Genomic DNA, 14,404 nt, shown 5'->3' on the forward strand with positions numbered 1-14,404 from the left:
ATTAATACGATTGAGTATAAATAGCTAATTGAATTTATACTCGATAAGTGAAAAATAGATTTTGCTCATGTTCATGTTCAAAAAAAGCGCCACACTGAACGTATTCGGTATTGCGTATTGTCTCTAACTAAATGTGGTTACGAAGGTTAAACTTAACCTTATTCTAACCAACTCTCGTTAAAACGTGATCTGATTTTGAATAAGTATTTCAAAAGGAGCTATTGTTAAGTGTCTTAAAAAGTGAATTGTAGTGTTGTTAAGTAAACTTAATTGCATCTTGAACGTTTGTTGACATTAAATTATCCGAAGACGAAAATACCAATGAACTCGAGTACATGCTCCTTGTATTATATGTAACAATTCACTGTATTAAGAGTTTTATAAGGGAAATTAATTGATGAGGACAAGAAAAAATGGCAAAACGACCAGAACATTTAGCTCCACCTGAAGTGGTAAGATGTTTTATATTCAATTTATTACTTTGCGATGCTTTACTGATTTTCTTTTTTACACAGTTTTATGGTGAAACTGAAGCTCGCAAGTACACACAAAGGTACACTGCTTTATATTTATGTACATATCCCTTATATTCTATTTAAACCATAGTAACAAGTATATTTTCCGATTCTGCAGCTCTCGAATGATGGATATACAAGAACAAATGTGTAGACGTGCTATAGAGCTTCTTTTGTTGTCAGAAGAGAGAACTAGTTTACTTCTGGATATTGGCTGTGGTTCTGGTCTAAGTGGCAGCGTAATTGAAGAATGCGAACACGTGTGGATAGGAATTGATATATCTTCGGCAATGCTTGGTAAATACATACGAAATCTGTAATCATTTAATATTGTTGTGGAATTGTAGTTGTGGCAGTTGTAGAACAGTTTAACTTCATACATTTTTCAGTTTGGAAAAACACAAATGTTAGCTGTTAATTTGTTACCATTGATAGTAATTAGATGAACTACCGTGATCATTTGCAATCTTTTTTATTACAACCATAGGTGTAGCTTTGGAAAGAGAAGTTGATGGAGATTTAATTTTGGGAGATATGGGCCAAGGAATGCCATTTAGAGCCGGAAGTTTTGATGGGGCAATTAGCATTTCAGCTCTGCAGTGGTTGTGCAATGCTGATAAAAGTTCACATAATCCATCAAAACGTCTGTATAAATTTTTTTCCACATTGTTCTCGTGTTTGTCAAGATCTGCCAGAGCTGTATTTCAGTTTTATCCTGAAAACAGTGAACAGATCGAACTAGTTACGACACAAGCAACAAAGGCAGGCTTTTATGGAGGTGTAGTCATTGATTTTCCAAATAGTACTAAGGCAAAGAAGTTTTTTTTAGTTTTAATGACAGGTGGACCTGCTGCTCTACCACAAGCTTTAGGCATCGGCGATGATGACTCAGTTATTTCTTATGCATCTAGAAGGTTATTTTTTTTTATTAAACTTGTAAATTTGATCATAGTTTTATTTTCATTTCGCGTAAAGTAATTTATTTTATCTCTTTAGAGAGCAAATTAAGAAAGCCAGAGGTAAACCGTTAAAAAAGAGCAGAGATTGGATTGCCGAAAAGAAAGAAAGACGAAGAAAGCAGGGAAAGAAAGTGAGAGAAGACTCGAAGTATACTGGAAGGAGAAGATGTAATAAATTTTAATATACAATAGTTTTTATATATTTTATACAGAATTCAACAAGAATGTACATATAAAGTTCGAGTTTATAACTGAAAAAATTTTTTATTTACATGTATAATACTTGATTTAGTGTAAAGTTTTAAGTAATTATTTTAATCTCTTTTTGAATTAGCATTATAAATAATTAGTTCTATATTCGTCAGCACGAGTAATTAGAACTACAAAAATTATAAACGTACCTGAATCACAATTTGTCTCATTTATTTGATTCAATGAGTATATAATAAATCTCTGTTATACTTCGTATAGCGAGTAAAATGCACTTAAGGTAGCAGAAAAGGATATATTTTATAAATGTTTTATTACTTTAAAATAAACGCATAAACGAATCTGTTTAAATATAATATTTCTATATGGAAATTATACAATTTATAATATACTTTAACTAAAGTTCTATTGCACGCTATGGTAATTTACTCGGGTATCAAAAACTGAGATAAACTGTTGTGAACACTAGGGTGGACAGTTTTTTTTAATTCTTCTCTATCTAACCAACAGTAATTTACATTAGAAGAAATATCACCACTTATATATTTTGCCAAAAAGTAGAAAATTTTTGCTCCATTCTGTCCTTTATCTTGCATATCTTTTGGATATTTATATTGAAAAAAGCCAATTGGTGCATTGCCATAAAATTTTACCTTTATATCATTCCCACATAATTCTTGCACAGTTCTATGCGCAGTCTGAAACAATAAGGCAAAGTAATATTCTGTTGGTATTCCGTTCAATAAAATGTAACAAATAACAAGTCTTACCTGTATCATTGTTTCCTCTTGTTTTCTTACACTTTGGGGAGGAATCCAAAAATTAGCATTTCCAACACTTTGTTCTACCAATAATATTAGATTTTTATCTAGTTTACGCTTTAACGATACAACCTTATTGTCTTCTTCAAATTCTATAATTACAATAAGTATGATAGGAGCTTCATTTTAGAAGGTATTGTACTTAAATAATTTTGAGAGGTAAAATTATAGATGCATGTACCAGATATTCTTGGAGCAAATTTAAAGTTTTCTAATTCTTGTTTAGTAGCATCTTCATATTCTTGAGCCGTTTGATAAGTACGTGGATTATCATTGGTAGACACTTTTTTTGTCGGTTTGCCTTCCTTTTTTGATTGTATCTCGAAATCCGACAATAAACTATTTTCATACTCTTCCTGTAGTAACAACTCTTTGAATCTAAATTCTATATCTTGCATTGGTTTTGTAATTATTGGGTGGCGTTCCAAACAAACGGCGCTTAACAAGTCCCATGTTCCTACAGTTTCAATATTTTGTGATAACGCTCGAGATATAACCTTAGATGTTGATAAAGCACCTGTGTGAAAAGTTTCCTTTGATTTACAGAATTACCTTTAACCTTTTCAATTTAAAACGGTGTATTTACGAGATCGTGCAGCAGGAATGAATGTTATTCAATAAATTGACAGAATATTGAAATCGATGAAACATAACTTACTCGCCGTTACGAGGGGAGTACCATTTGGTGTATGCATTGTTAAGATTTTTTTCAACATTGTTCACTTTTAAATTAAAAGAGATAACAGCAGATAGAGACGTATAATTACTATACATATATACGCACTACGTAAGCGGTACAATATCCGAACGATAGTAGTTTTGTCGTTTATATAGTTTCAGAATTTAGAGTCTAAAGTCTAAACTTCACCAATCCTGTAATGCTATCTAACGGTGAAGAAAACGGAATATTCATCTAGTTTTGCTGTAATAGAAGTATCAACCTTTATATAGCAATGTCTTCTTCTTTATTAAAACAAAAATAAGTTTTAGATCAAACTAATCCATATACCAAATATGTATTACGAACTTATGTTAATGCACATTATGTTTAAACATACAAAACTAGTTCTAAAACTGCTATCAAGTACTATATAGTTCTTTTTTCTTTGATTACTTTTCAAAGTACATAGTACAATTAATTCGTCTTTAAATGGCTATAAAGCAAAATTTAATTAGTAAAAACTTAATTATATTTGTTCTTTACATCGAATCATCGCATATAACACATCCACGCAAATGCAATCATGCAACATAACATACACAAGTTCCTATATTGTTATATATGTTTATAGGAGGAAGCGAGAGGAAGTTTCCCCAGCAGAGATTATTTCAGCATAGAATGCAATGTTTTGAATTTAAGTCAACAACGTATCCGTCAAGACGCATAAACGAGTAATACATACTGATCTAGATTGTTCTTAATATTGTCGTACTCTCTATTATTATTTATCATAACTATAATTTTAAATAGAACCTGTCTTTTGGGCAATGTGACTGATAGATTCTGCAACGTAATACGTGATAAGAATTGGAAGTAATCGACAGTCGCATGACATCGTCGGCAAGTACCTTAATCTGTAAAAAATAAACTTGATTAATGCTGGAAATTCGTTTATTATTGTTTTAGCAATTTTCAATCTCTCACAAGATTAGGAACGATCTACATTGATAAGGTAATTTGATAAATCATCTATCAATTAGATTCATTGACACATCGAATTGTCGAGTTTATGTTATAACTTATGTATTAATTACAAAGTGCTTAAACATTTTTTAAAAAGTACAATTATAACAAAGTCAGAAGGAAAAAATAGAACAGCTAATAAAAAAGAATTAAAAATTATTCAAGATAGGACCAAGGATCATTCAACATGGTTGGACTAAATTTGCCAGAGATTCCACAGCCTTTAAAGAATATCGAACAATCTTTAAGAATAGCATCAGTCTATGACCAACGAGATCCTGTTGTTAGTTATTGGTGTATGTGTTTGCTTTTGACCTAACTTTTTACCATATAAACAATTTCAGATCGTTAATTGTTTTCAAAGTATAACTATAATTTATCGATACAGGTAGACTGTATGCTCTTCAAACAGGGTTGAAGCTTTCAACCAAAACACCAGAGGAAACTAATTTTTTATTAAAATTAATGGATTGGTTGGAAATGACCAAAAAGGAGTCGCGCGATAACGAAGCTATCACAAATGATGCAGCTGCTCAGGCACATTTGGAGAATTGGGCAGAGAAGATTTTTCTTTTTGCAGATACAAACGACAGAGCTTCTAATATTACCAAGAAAGTAGCACAGAGTTTTTTTACAGCTGGCCTGCTTTACGATGTTTTAACTGTAATCGGTGAATTAAGCGAATCCGATACGCAGAAGAGAAAGTATGCTAAATGGAAGGCAACATATATTTATAATTGTTTGCAAAATGGTGAAACACCTATACCAGGACCAATTGAAGAAAATACAGAGAACATTGATTTGGAGAAAAGTTTGGAAGAAGGTGAAGAAAATGCACCACACTTGCATCAGTATTTTTTAAATTTCATCATGCTGCAGACCTATCTAATAAAAGAATTTTTTTATTGAATAGTAAAATTTTCTATATTTTTAAATTATAAAAATGTTTGTATTAATGAAAAAATCGTTTGATTTTCTTTCGTTGTAATAACTAAATCTCGTCTTACCTTTTTTTTTGTCTTTTAACAGAATTGGACAATTCTCTTGCCACAATGAAAACAAAAGAAGAAGAAGAAGCACCATTAAATACAGATGGATCAACTGATAGTCAAACTAATTCAACTAGCAAAGGGAACGCGGGGAAATTGCCTTCCGATATCAAAGAAGACGACTATACGTCTTTAAAAACTGAAGGTAAATCACAAATAAACAATTTAATCGATTCGTATGCAATTATTTGTACGATAAGAATGCATATTCAATAGGAGGAGTTGAATTGTCGTTAGAGCAGATTAACAACGCACAAAAATTTATTAAATGGGCTGGAGGCGCTTTGAATTACGATGACGTACCTTTAACCGTGACAAACCTTCGAAAGGCTTTAAACATATTGACACTGGCGAAGGACTCAGATGATTAGGAGTAATCTTGTTCAATGATGAACTTATTTCGATCGACGATTTATATTTCGCGATAAAATCTACATGCAGTTCGTTGACTTCTATTGCTTTGTTAACAGTAATGTAAACACGAGTAGCTGCAATTTAACTAATACAGAAGCAAAATCAATAAGTTATTTATTGAATCGTTTACATTATTACAGCCACGCCGAACATCGAGAATCTTTTGAATATAAACTTGTCTCTTTTTTTTTTTTTAAGCTTAAGATCACACCAACCTGTTCGGTTATTAGTGACCACGATTAGATTAACCAGTGGTGATACTTAGAATGGAATGGTACTACTTAGATCATAATAAAGAACAGAAATGTGTTATTTCAGCTAATGTGGTGCAAGCATGTTTAGCTACTATGTCTGTTTCTTCGTTTCCGACTATGCCAACATGAGCAGAAATCCAGGAATATGTTTTTATAGGCAAATGTAAGTTGTGGGAGTTAGGGGTGGTTTTAGTAAGCGTTTCAATTTTGGTAAATCAATTCTTAATAGGAGGATTTTTTAAACGGGAACATAGCATCTTTGCTGGCCGTTTACAACCACTTAATAAGTCCAGAAGATCACTAGAATTATCAGATATTTCCGACCATGAATAATGTTACTTATGCTATTAATTGGTTCTTCAGTTACAACCATATTGCTGGAATTTAAAGTCATATTATCTCTTTGGTTCTTGTTCGATTAGTCAGGCATCTGATAAGTTTTTATTTTCATTATGTTTGCAGTGCCTTGCCCACATATCCTTCCAATTTGCAAATTAAGCATGTTTAAAGAGTTTGTAGAAAGATAAATCCAATAGGTCGTCTGATAGTAAGTAATAAAAAATGTGAATAAACCCATCTTTTGGAATGCCAGCATGTAAAAACAAAATTGCTGCCACTCTTTGCTAGAGCTGCTTGCTAGAAAAAGCTGCTCCGAACTATGCTTGTATAGCTACGTGGTCTGCTAATAGTAGAAGCGTTGATTTCTTGATTTGATGCCATTTCGGTGAAAAGATTGCATCGAGGTGAGCACTAGATATAATTAAACAGTAAATTGAACAATAAAGTATTAGGCACTTTACATAATTCACTTAAAGGAATGAGTATCGAGAACTCGTCCTTGTACGCGTATAAAATCGAGAATGAATCGTCGCTCGTGCTTGTTCTTGGCTGTCGTAGGAAAGAAGGCATTAAAAAATTTTTAATGAACATCGGTAAAAGTGAAAACCAGGCATTGATCGCCTGGATTTTTCCATTGTTATTTAACTCTTATACGTTTATATGTTTAATTTTATGTTATAATTGTATTCACTTCGCACGTGCGTTCTTTAAAGCGTGTAAAGTTCGTAAGTGAAGGTAACTAGTAACTATCGTAAATATTAGTTTTTTCGTAATTAAAATATTTCGTGCCGTCCTTACGTGCTAAAAATATTAACCACCTTAGAAAACGAACAATACTCTCAATTTATGAATGGTTTCCAAAAGATTGTACATGTTTTTGTTCGTACGTGTGAATGTGCTGTGCCTGCTTTACTCTTTATTTTCACGTTACTTTCTCAATAAATCTCCGTCCCTTTCGATACAAAAGTTGAGATATTAAAAATAAATACGATTAAACCGAATTGTGCGATCGTAAAATTATTATATTTAAGGTCGCAGCTGGTTGAACCACCGAGTAAGTAAACGAATTTCGTTCGGTTTTACTTTTTGACCGTTTTTGCATATTTTTAAAAAAGTGCATACCTAGGAAGAAGAAGAAGCAGAAAGCAACAAGAAAATAGAGAGAACACAAGCGTGTATTACAATGTCAATATCGTTAATCGTTATCTAAGGACATGTACATACATACATCTTAATACGATATCAAGGAGAACACATTAATTCAAATGGCAGTTAATACCTTGTGTTTGAGCTAATTGTGTTTCATGGCCCACCGTAGGCGACTAGACTAATATACCGATCGTGTTCGAGCGAAGCGATACTTTTACTCTTCGAGGTACGAGGTTAATGATCCAGGGTCTTTATGGTTGTGAGTTTGTTTTCGAAAAATGTGCTCGGTAAGCTGAACGAATACAACTCGATCGTCGTGTACGCGTTCATAGCTAATAAATGAGAAATCGAACGTCGATCGAATTCATCGGCATTTTCGCGCGCTCCGTGATGAAGAAGATCATAACGTTTACTCGTTTTCCCTTTTATCAGTAATTATTTTAACACGAAATAAAGTCTTGACACACGAGTTCAATCCTGTTTTTTGGTTTTGTCGTCGACTCCGTTCGCCGTTACCGGTTGCGCGTCCTCTCGTCTAAGTTGCCAGTCTATCACCAATCGTCCTGTCAGCATGAAGAAGAATACCTAAAAGAACGGTCGGATTCGAACAAACTTCCGCCATTACTATTACGGAATATTTAGAACTCTCGTTTTATTCTCACCAATGCTGGAGCAATTCTCTCGAATTTATCGTTTACCATATAGTGGGAATATACGGCCATTAACATCAACAACAGTAATACCGCGTTCGATGCGTTCTTTATTTTGTCTGAAAAGATAATTGTAAGATAGGAAATATTTTGACAATGTATTGTTTATTGGCGATATGGAAGTAGACACGAAAAATGGAGGAACAGGAAAAAAAATGTTTTCTTACGACTCGGTACTATCGCCATTGCAAGTCCGCAGATAATCTCGAGCGATCCGACAACTCTTCTATACCATTTGCTCGGTACTTTAAAGTCCAGGGTACCAGAAAGAGGGAACACCTTTGCATATTTGACATACTCCTTTCTCTAGAAACATAGGAAATCAGTCGGCTGAGAAAAAGCCGCAGATTGACGGGCAGAGAGTGGATTTACTCGATGCGTGGAAAATTATCACAATTTCTGGCTATAGTAAACATCGCACGCTGGCACTCGTAGCGATATTTGGCGCATCACCAAAAGGTTGACGGTTTACTAGAACTTTGGACATTGGGTAACAACAGGAGACAAAAATAATCTCCTCACGAGGCGTATCGAGGAAAACGAATTACATACATTAAAATTTGATCGCGCTAGAAGGAATTTCAGATATTCAAATGTTTTATTATTTCTAGACCATCGAATGACTGCATACGTTTAAAAAAAAAAAAAGATACGCATGGAATGATCTCGAGTAACAAATGTTTTGACAAGTGACAAATATTCAATGTGGCTCGTAGCTTGAAGACTATTGCCGAATTCCCTCCTTTTCCTCGTACGTTTTACGTTCTCCGAAAAATTATTTGGTAATATAAAAAAAACAAAACGAGAATATGTTCTTATTAGTATTTATTAAGTTTTGTTTCTTGACATGCTTGCTAATGAAATGAACAAATGGGCGCGAGCGCGCGCGCGTTTGTACGTGTTACGCATCGACGAGTATTTTTTGATCAAATAGATAACGGCTGTGCGAATCGAGGCAGAGCACCGTGTGCCGTACGGATCTTTGAAACGAGAGGGAAACGCGTGAAAAAAACGGGAGCAAAAGAAAGCGAGGGACCCACCACGAACGTGACAGAACGAAAGAGGGAAATGATGATCGGCGGAGTTGACAGCTAGCCACACAACACGGCGCAACTACGATTAACCGAGTAAATTCGGTGAAAAGGCGAGGAAGAAAATACTTGTGGTGCGGGGCTACGAAAACCAGGGACAAACGTAACGTAGGAGCACATTCGAGACTTCGTTCAAGAACCGTGAATTGAACATGGAAGGAAAGAAGATTGCGCGGTGAAACGCGAATCATAACACAGGGTGAATTTCTGTTACATAATTACGCGAAGAGCAAGCTCTGACTCACCAAGTCCTTGTGAAGATCCTTGCTGATATGCGAAGTCAGCTTCATGGTACCGACGAAGACAAAAAAAATACCAAGAAGGACTGAGAGAGATTTTAGAACGATCGAGCCCATATTTCGACAACGTGAAACGGTTTGCGACGCGAACGCTAGTCGTACGGAAGAATCGATTCGGAATCTGGGCTGGACGGGACGACGAGCTGTAGCCGCGAATTTGGGGAGTTGCGCGACTTGGGTACGCTCGGTAAAACCGTCCGTCTCTTACCTATATGTACATATCTACGGACTTTCAAAACTTATTCTCACGAGCGCCCTTAAGAATTATTCGAATCTTACAAATGACGGCTATGGACACGATATATTGCTGTTCATACTTCCTTTTTTCTTTCTCTCTCGGTTTTGCTCGGTCTATTCCGACTGCGACAGCGCAGAGCGTGTACGACGCGACGCTAGGACGCTGTGCGTCGCGTCGCATTACCTTCCGTCCTGTAACCTAATTGGTGGGGTTTCTAGAGACAAGTTAGCCGTCGTAGCATCTGTTGCAATTTTAACCACATATACATTTCTTTTCAATTTTCCGCCAGCTTTTCGTACCGATTGTAATCGCTAAACAAAATTAACAGATAAATCATTTCACGATATTATTTATTTCAAATAAATATTCATGATAACATTTAATGTATTCCCGGGAGCATAGTTGATCTTAACAATACTTAATAGTTAGACAGCTTTATTAGTATTGATTATGTTATATTATTTCAAATTAAAGTCTTTATACCTAGGATAAAAAAATAGCACGCTCGCCTACGTCAACTACGTTCGAGAGATTTTTAGAAATCGCTCTCTATTTAACTGTTGTATATTATGCACATGTGTTATTTACAAAATTTTATACATTTTATTCTCTAGCGTGAATAGTCGTAGAACCAAGTACAAAGTTCAACGATGTTGGTTCGATCGATAAGTATCGTATCCTAATGAATTTATAAATGCGAAAAATACCAATTAAAGGCGCATTTTTCCTTTGCAGGATTCTTTTCTCCCCCTCGTATAAACAATTACTGTGTAGTTGATTCTCGTTACTCAAATATTAACTACATCATTTTCTTCGCGTCGCGAACGCCTGCGGGCTCTTAATTTTAAAGGAAAATTACATTCCTTTTTATTACTTGTGTCGGTTGAATTGATACTAGAATCGGAAGTGTTATTTATAAGAACAGTCATGTTCGCGTTGTTGTTCGCTAAACACACGGGTTTCTTGCGACGAGCGAATAGAATTACTTTCCCGTGAATTTTCGTCGACGTATTCTTTGCATTTGTAACGTTGGATTTCTCGGTTGGCATCTCTAACTCGTTTAATTGTTCTTCTTTAATTGGTCGTTTGTTGATCTCATCTTTCTTCTCTTGGACCGATTGTATCGTAACACATGTATTTTCTACTCTGCTTTTTCCTTTTAAATCATTCTCACAGTCGTTTCGAATGTTTTGATCGTCGTTGTTGACCAGGTTACTAGTGTTTGAATCTTTACAAACGCCTACATCACCAGCATTGATGTTACTCGTTTTCTCGTACGATTTCAGAGAATGATTTCGAAGAACTTCCGAGGTATTTTCTACAGATCCTTCTATTTTTAAACGATCAGACTCCTTTTCCGATAATTCGATGGATTTTTGCAATGCACATTCATTCGCTTTCGTGAAATTTTCAATATGTTTCACAGGAGTTTCTAACGCTAGTTGCATTTCAATGCGATCGTTTTCGATATAATGTTCGGAGCCGCATGGGGACGTATCGCTCGGTTCAATCGCGTTGATTTTCACGTTCGTTTCTTGTTTCCCATCAAACGGAAGAGGTTTACGAACATTAGATTCCGGTACATGATGTTCTCCGGAATTTTTCTTACATTCGTAAGCATTATCATTCGTTGATACGCATTTTTTTGTGTGTTTGGAGTGGTTTTCTCTGCCAGCAGCTTCCAATACCGATTCTGCCTTCTCGAGATTTTCATCGTTGAAAGCATAATTGCGAATAAATTTCTCAATGTTTTCAACATTTTCTACATTGTCAATACTTTCGTTATTTTCAAGACGTTGTTTGCCCGGGGATGGAATTGGTAAACACGTCAAAACATCGTTGGAAAGTACGTTCGAATCTTTGACCAATTCATCTTGTACGTTATTACATTCTATCTCCTTTTTCTCTATATCAATCTTTACAGAAACATTCAGTTCGTCAGAGTCGTGTTGGCGTTTTTTTAATCCTTCGCGTTCATTATCCATGCTTGGGCTATTATTTGGTGTAACTTTAATCTTAACCTTCTCTAACTCTTCCAAATTTTGCAGTCGATCATCGTGTTTCTGTGAAGTTGAGGCCAAATCGTGAGGTCTCTGTGGAAGTTCGTTTTCTGTTAGTACATGTCGTCTAACTTGTACAACGCTTGCCAGACATTCTTTAGATTCGATGATATTTTCTCGATTCTTTTCGCGGCTTTTTTCTCGACTCTTCTCGCGGCTTTTTTCACGAACTTTCTCGCGACTCTTTTCTCGACTTTTCTCGTAGCTCTTTTCTCGACTTCTTTCGCGTTTTGAAGCTTCGGAATATTGTGAACGCGCGACAGATTTTACTACACAAGACTTCAAATGTGACGAACATTCGTCGATTTTGTTTTGCTTCTTGCACGGTTTAGTTGTTTTGACAACACTTTTCAATCGTCGAAACCCAGAATCATCGTAATGCTTACTACTTTGCAAATTATTGGTCTTTCGATCCATTGAAGAATGTTTCGTCGTACTTCTTGGATCGCAAGACTCCTTGTCACCACAAGTGATATGCTTGCTATATTTGTTTTTAATGTTTTTCTCTTCCTGATAATATTTATATGAGGTTGACTTTGTGCGCGATCGATAATCGTCTGCATCACTCCCGCGACGATCTTCTTTCCTCGCTATCTCGGTGCAACGATAATTCACGTCTCTTTCGTTTAATTTAAACATCGGAGTTTTTGCGTGCTTGTTATGTCGTTTCGTAAAATGTACTTTTGTGACTTTCTTATCGCACGATACGTCGTCCTCGTCTTTTACATTTTTTCTTTTATCTTTTTTAACAGTATTGTCGCTAAAATATCCACGTTTCTTAATATCTGCATTCATCTTGTAGTCAAGTTCTTTATCTGAACTTTTTGTGACGCGTTCCATTTTGCAAAATTTATCAGAAGGCTCAAATTTATTATACCTCGCAGAATCACGTTTTTTCTTGAATTCAACGGCGACATTCTCATTTCCTTCTTTATTCGCCGATCCTGAAAAATACTCCTCGCCCTCAAATTTTATTCGTTTAGCAGGGATGGATTTACTTTGGTCGTCGTTTGCTCTTTTCCCGGTACAGTTTACAGCAAGCACCGAATTCCGTTGAAGATTTGTATCGGTTTCATTTTTATCGCTAGCTAGGAAATCCTTTGAACTGATTCTTGATGTTATCTTAGGGCTTTTTGTACGTTCATTTTCAGAATATTGCGCGTCAACGCGCACCTCAATTTCTCTCATATTACAGGAATTAGTATCGCGCATAGAACCATTTTCCTTATCGCTTTCGGCTACATATCCCTCAACGCACATTCCATTATTACCATTAACAGTGAACTTGCTTGGTTGTTTGTCCTTCCTTTCTAAATTTTGCTCGTCTGCAAGTCTTTTACGTAATCGTTCACCAAAAACAGTAATAGGTGTCAAGGTAGATTTAATCGAGTTAGGATCTTTAGTTATGTTACATGTTGAATCTACTTCTAATGGTTCCTGTTTAATTTCAATAGATGGCAAAGGAAAGTCAACTGCCTTGTGGCAGGTATTTGTAATTCCTCCACGGTTAGTTGATTTGCGAGCCAAGTTCTCGTTGGTTCTGGCATGGATGCCTCTCTTGAATGCTATATCGTCGAGCCTACAATGAACATATCTCTGTTAAGAAAATATTGTTACGATAGTAAAAGAAAAAGTATCTACTCACTGTTTTCTCAAATCCTCGATCATCTTATCCTTTCGTGCAATTTCTGCTTTTGCCGTTTTTAATAGGGAAACCATATTAACCTCCATAGTTTCGTTAATTTTTCGAAAATTTTCCAATTGTACCGAGAGCTCTGCGATTTGTTCCTTTAATTTCTCGTGTTCATGCGTAATGTTTTCTTCATTGTTTGGCACGAACTATAAATACCATATGATTTTATGATGTAAAACTTAACCTAATCTTATGAGAAAACAAAATATTGCTTTGCGATACTTACGTCCTCGTCACATTTCGTTTCGAAACTTGGCAGATCTGCATAAATGTCAATATCATCCTCCATCTTTTTTATTCTCCCGCACGTAAATTTAATTGAAATACAATCATCCTGTTGTTTCTGCGCCCTTTTCGATTACACCACACATCACGGCAGGTCTTGTATTTTTTACATGTTATACAAAACTTTACAAAAGCGCATGTTACACATTACATCTGGTTAGATCTTATCGTTCGTCTCTATGTACTGAAAATCATTGTGGTTTAATTAATAATGCCAATTGCAAATTCATAAATAATTGTCTCTCTATGTAAAGTCTTAAACACGCGGTTATAAGGAGTCTAAATGACCAGACCAATAAAAAATGTGTAAACGTTTATCATTCTCACTATACCTATTAGTTGTTATGTATCATAACATAACTTGGATGAAATAAATGATTAAATTTTATAAGTGCTGAGAATAAGAATATTGTGTTCGATATACCTAAAAAATATTGCATTTTATTTTGGATATATTTTTAATTTATTTACCAACTACGTAAGGTTGTATGTAATTGTTATTAAAAATATTTCAAATTTTCTTGGAAGCTGATATTTCTCGTCATACCTAATGTATAATTTTATCCTGTTTTTTTATACTCTCGTCGAACAGCAAACATTACTCGATCGAGAGATATCGTTGCGTTGTCCCTGA

General features: G+C 35.1%; 5 protein-coding genes across 9 annotated transcripts; 2 read left to right on the forward strand and 3 right to left on the reverse strand.

The window, feature by feature from the left end:
* The first annotated feature begins 141 nt into the window (after positions 1-141).
* Positions 142-1,671, forward strand: LOC122398530 (probable 18S rRNA (guanine-N(7))-methyltransferase). Its single transcript, XM_043398483.1, has 5 exons — positions 142-452; positions 516-553; positions 634-812; positions 1,003-1,429; positions 1,512-1,671. The coding sequence occupies exons 1-5, from the start codon at positions 414-416 to the stop codon at positions 1,654-1,656; spliced, it is 828 nt and encodes a 275-aa protein (XP_043254418.1). The 5' UTR covers positions 142-413; the 3' UTR covers positions 1,657-1,671.
* Positions 1,672-1,966: 295 nt separating this feature from the next.
* On the reverse strand, positions 1,967-3,537 carry LOC122398531 (39S ribosomal protein L46, mitochondrial). Its single transcript, XM_043398485.1, has 4 exons — positions 3,164-3,537; positions 2,687-3,022; positions 2,455-2,597; positions 1,967-2,382 (listed from the first exon to the last, which is right to left on the reverse strand). The coding sequence occupies exons 1-4, from the start codon at positions 3,219-3,221 to the stop codon at positions 2,110-2,112; spliced, it is 810 nt and encodes a 269-aa protein (XP_043254420.1). The 5' UTR covers positions 3,222-3,537; the 3' UTR covers positions 1,967-2,109.
* Positions 3,538-3,797: 260 nt separating this feature from the next.
* Positions 3,798-5,617, forward strand: LOC122398528 (vacuolar protein sorting-associated protein VTA1 homolog). Of its 3 annotated transcripts, none has more exons than XM_043398478.1 (7): positions 3,798-3,897; positions 3,977-4,066; positions 4,133-4,178; positions 4,355-4,485; positions 4,578-5,012; positions 5,219-5,383; positions 5,455-5,617. In XM_043398478.1, exons 4-7 carry the CDS (start codon positions 4,377-4,379, stop codon positions 5,607-5,609), a joined length of 864 nt encoding a protein of 287 aa, XP_043254413.1. In that variant the 5' UTR covers positions 3,798-3,897; positions 3,977-4,066; positions 4,133-4,178; positions 4,355-4,376; the 3' UTR covers positions 5,610-5,617. The 3 variants fall into 3 exon arrangements, with proteins under 3 accessions (XP_043254413.1, XP_043254415.1, XP_043254414.1); XM_043398480.1 differs by having other exon boundaries at positions 4,359-4,485; XM_043398479.1 differs by lacking the exon at positions 3,798-3,897 and having other exon boundaries at positions 3,904-4,066.
* Positions 5,618-7,840: 2,223 nt separating this feature from the next.
* On the reverse strand, positions 7,841-9,700 carry LOC122398532 (novel acetylcholine receptor chaperone). Its single transcript, XM_043398486.1, has 4 exons — positions 9,441-9,700; positions 8,272-8,410; positions 8,057-8,163; positions 7,841-7,979 (listed from the first exon to the last, which is right to left on the reverse strand). Exons 1-4 carry the CDS (start codon positions 9,549-9,551, stop codon positions 7,866-7,868), a joined length of 471 nt encoding a protein of 156 aa, XP_043254421.1. The 5' UTR covers positions 9,552-9,700; the 3' UTR covers positions 7,841-7,865.
* Positions 9,701-10,078: 378 nt separating this feature from the next.
* On the reverse strand, positions 10,079-14,400 carry LOC122398526 (general transcriptional corepressor trfA-like). Of its 3 annotated transcripts, none has more exons than XM_043398476.1 (4): positions 14,318-14,400; positions 13,712-13,954; positions 13,438-13,631; positions 10,079-13,371 (listed from the first exon to the last, which is right to left on the reverse strand). In XM_043398476.1, exons 2-4 carry the CDS (start codon positions 13,772-13,774, stop codon positions 10,521-10,523), a joined length of 3,108 nt encoding a protein of 1,035 aa, XP_043254411.1. In that variant the 5' UTR covers positions 13,775-13,954; positions 14,318-14,400; the 3' UTR covers positions 10,079-10,520. The 3 variants fall into 3 exon arrangements, with proteins under 3 accessions (XP_043254411.1, XP_043254409.1, XP_043254408.1); XM_043398474.1 differs by having other exon boundaries at positions 14,242-14,377; XM_043398473.1 differs by lacking the exon at positions 14,318-14,400 and having other exon boundaries at positions 13,712-14,083.
* Between the last annotated feature and the right edge of the window lie 4 nt (positions 14,401-14,404).

The sequence above is a fragment of the Colletes gigas genome, unplaced genomic scaffold, assembly GCF_013123115.1.
Source record: "Colletes gigas isolate AHSC1104 unplaced genomic scaffold, ASM1312311v1 Colletes_gigas_Sc00011, whole genome shotgun sequence".
Classification (NCBI taxonomy): domain Eukaryota; kingdom Metazoa; phylum Arthropoda; class Insecta; order Hymenoptera; family Colletidae; genus Colletes; species Colletes gigas.

Coding starts and splice junctions, on each gene's coding strand:
- LOC122398532 (XM_043398486.1), bottom strand. CDS start 9,551: ATGGGCTCGATCGTTCTAAAATCTCTCTCAGTCCTTCTTGGTATTTTT. Junction 8,411..9,440: donor AGGATCTTCACAAGGACTTG/GTGAGTCAGAGC, acceptor CTATGTTTCTAG/AGAAAGGAGTATGTCAAATA. Junction 8,164..8,271: donor AATGGCGATAGTACCGAGTC/GTAAGAAAACAT, acceptor TTATCTTTTCAG/ACAAAATAAAGAACGCATCG.
- LOC122398531 (XM_043398485.1), bottom strand. CDS start 3,221: ATGTTGAAAAAAATCTTAACAATGCATACACCAAATGGTACTCCCCTC. Junction 2,598..2,686: donor ATTTGCTCCAAGAATATCTG/GTACATGCATCT, acceptor TTGTAATTATAG/AATTTGAAGAAGACAATAAG. Junction 2,383..2,454: donor AAGAGGAAACAATGATACAG/GTAAGACTTGTT, acceptor TTATTGTTTCAG/ACTGCGCATAGAACTGTGCA.
- LOC122398526 (XM_043398476.1), bottom strand. CDS start 13,774: ATGGAGGATGATATTGACATTTATGCAGATCTGCCAAGTTTCGAAACG. Junction 13,632..13,711: donor AAACGAAATGTGACGAGGAC/GTAAGTATCGCA, acceptor TGGTATTTATAG/TTCGTGCCAAACAATGAAGA. Junction 13,372..13,437: donor ATCGAGGATTTGAGAAAACA/GTGAGTAGATAC, acceptor TGTTCATTGTAG/GCTCGACGATATAGCATTCA.
- LOC122398528 (XM_043398478.1), top strand. CDS start 4,377: ATGGTTGGACTAAATTTGCCAGAGATTCCACAGCCTTTAAAGAATATC. Junction 4,486..4,577: donor TCCTGTTGTTAGTTATTGGT/GTATGTGTTTGC, acceptor TTATCGATACAG/GTAGACTGTATGCTCTTCAA. Junction 5,384..5,454: donor TACGTCTTTAAAAACTGAAG/GTAAATCACAAA, acceptor CATATTCAATAG/GAGGAGTTGAATTGTCGTTA.
- LOC122398530 (XM_043398483.1), top strand. CDS start 414: ATGGCAAAACGACCAGAACATTTAGCTCCACCTGAAGTG. Junction 453..515: donor ATTTAGCTCCACCTGAAGTG/GTAAGATGTTTT, acceptor TTTTTTACACAG/TTTTATGGTGAAACTGAAGC. Junction 813..1,002: donor TATATCTTCGGCAATGCTTG/GTAAATACATAC, acceptor TTACAACCATAG/GTGTAGCTTTGGAAAGAGAA.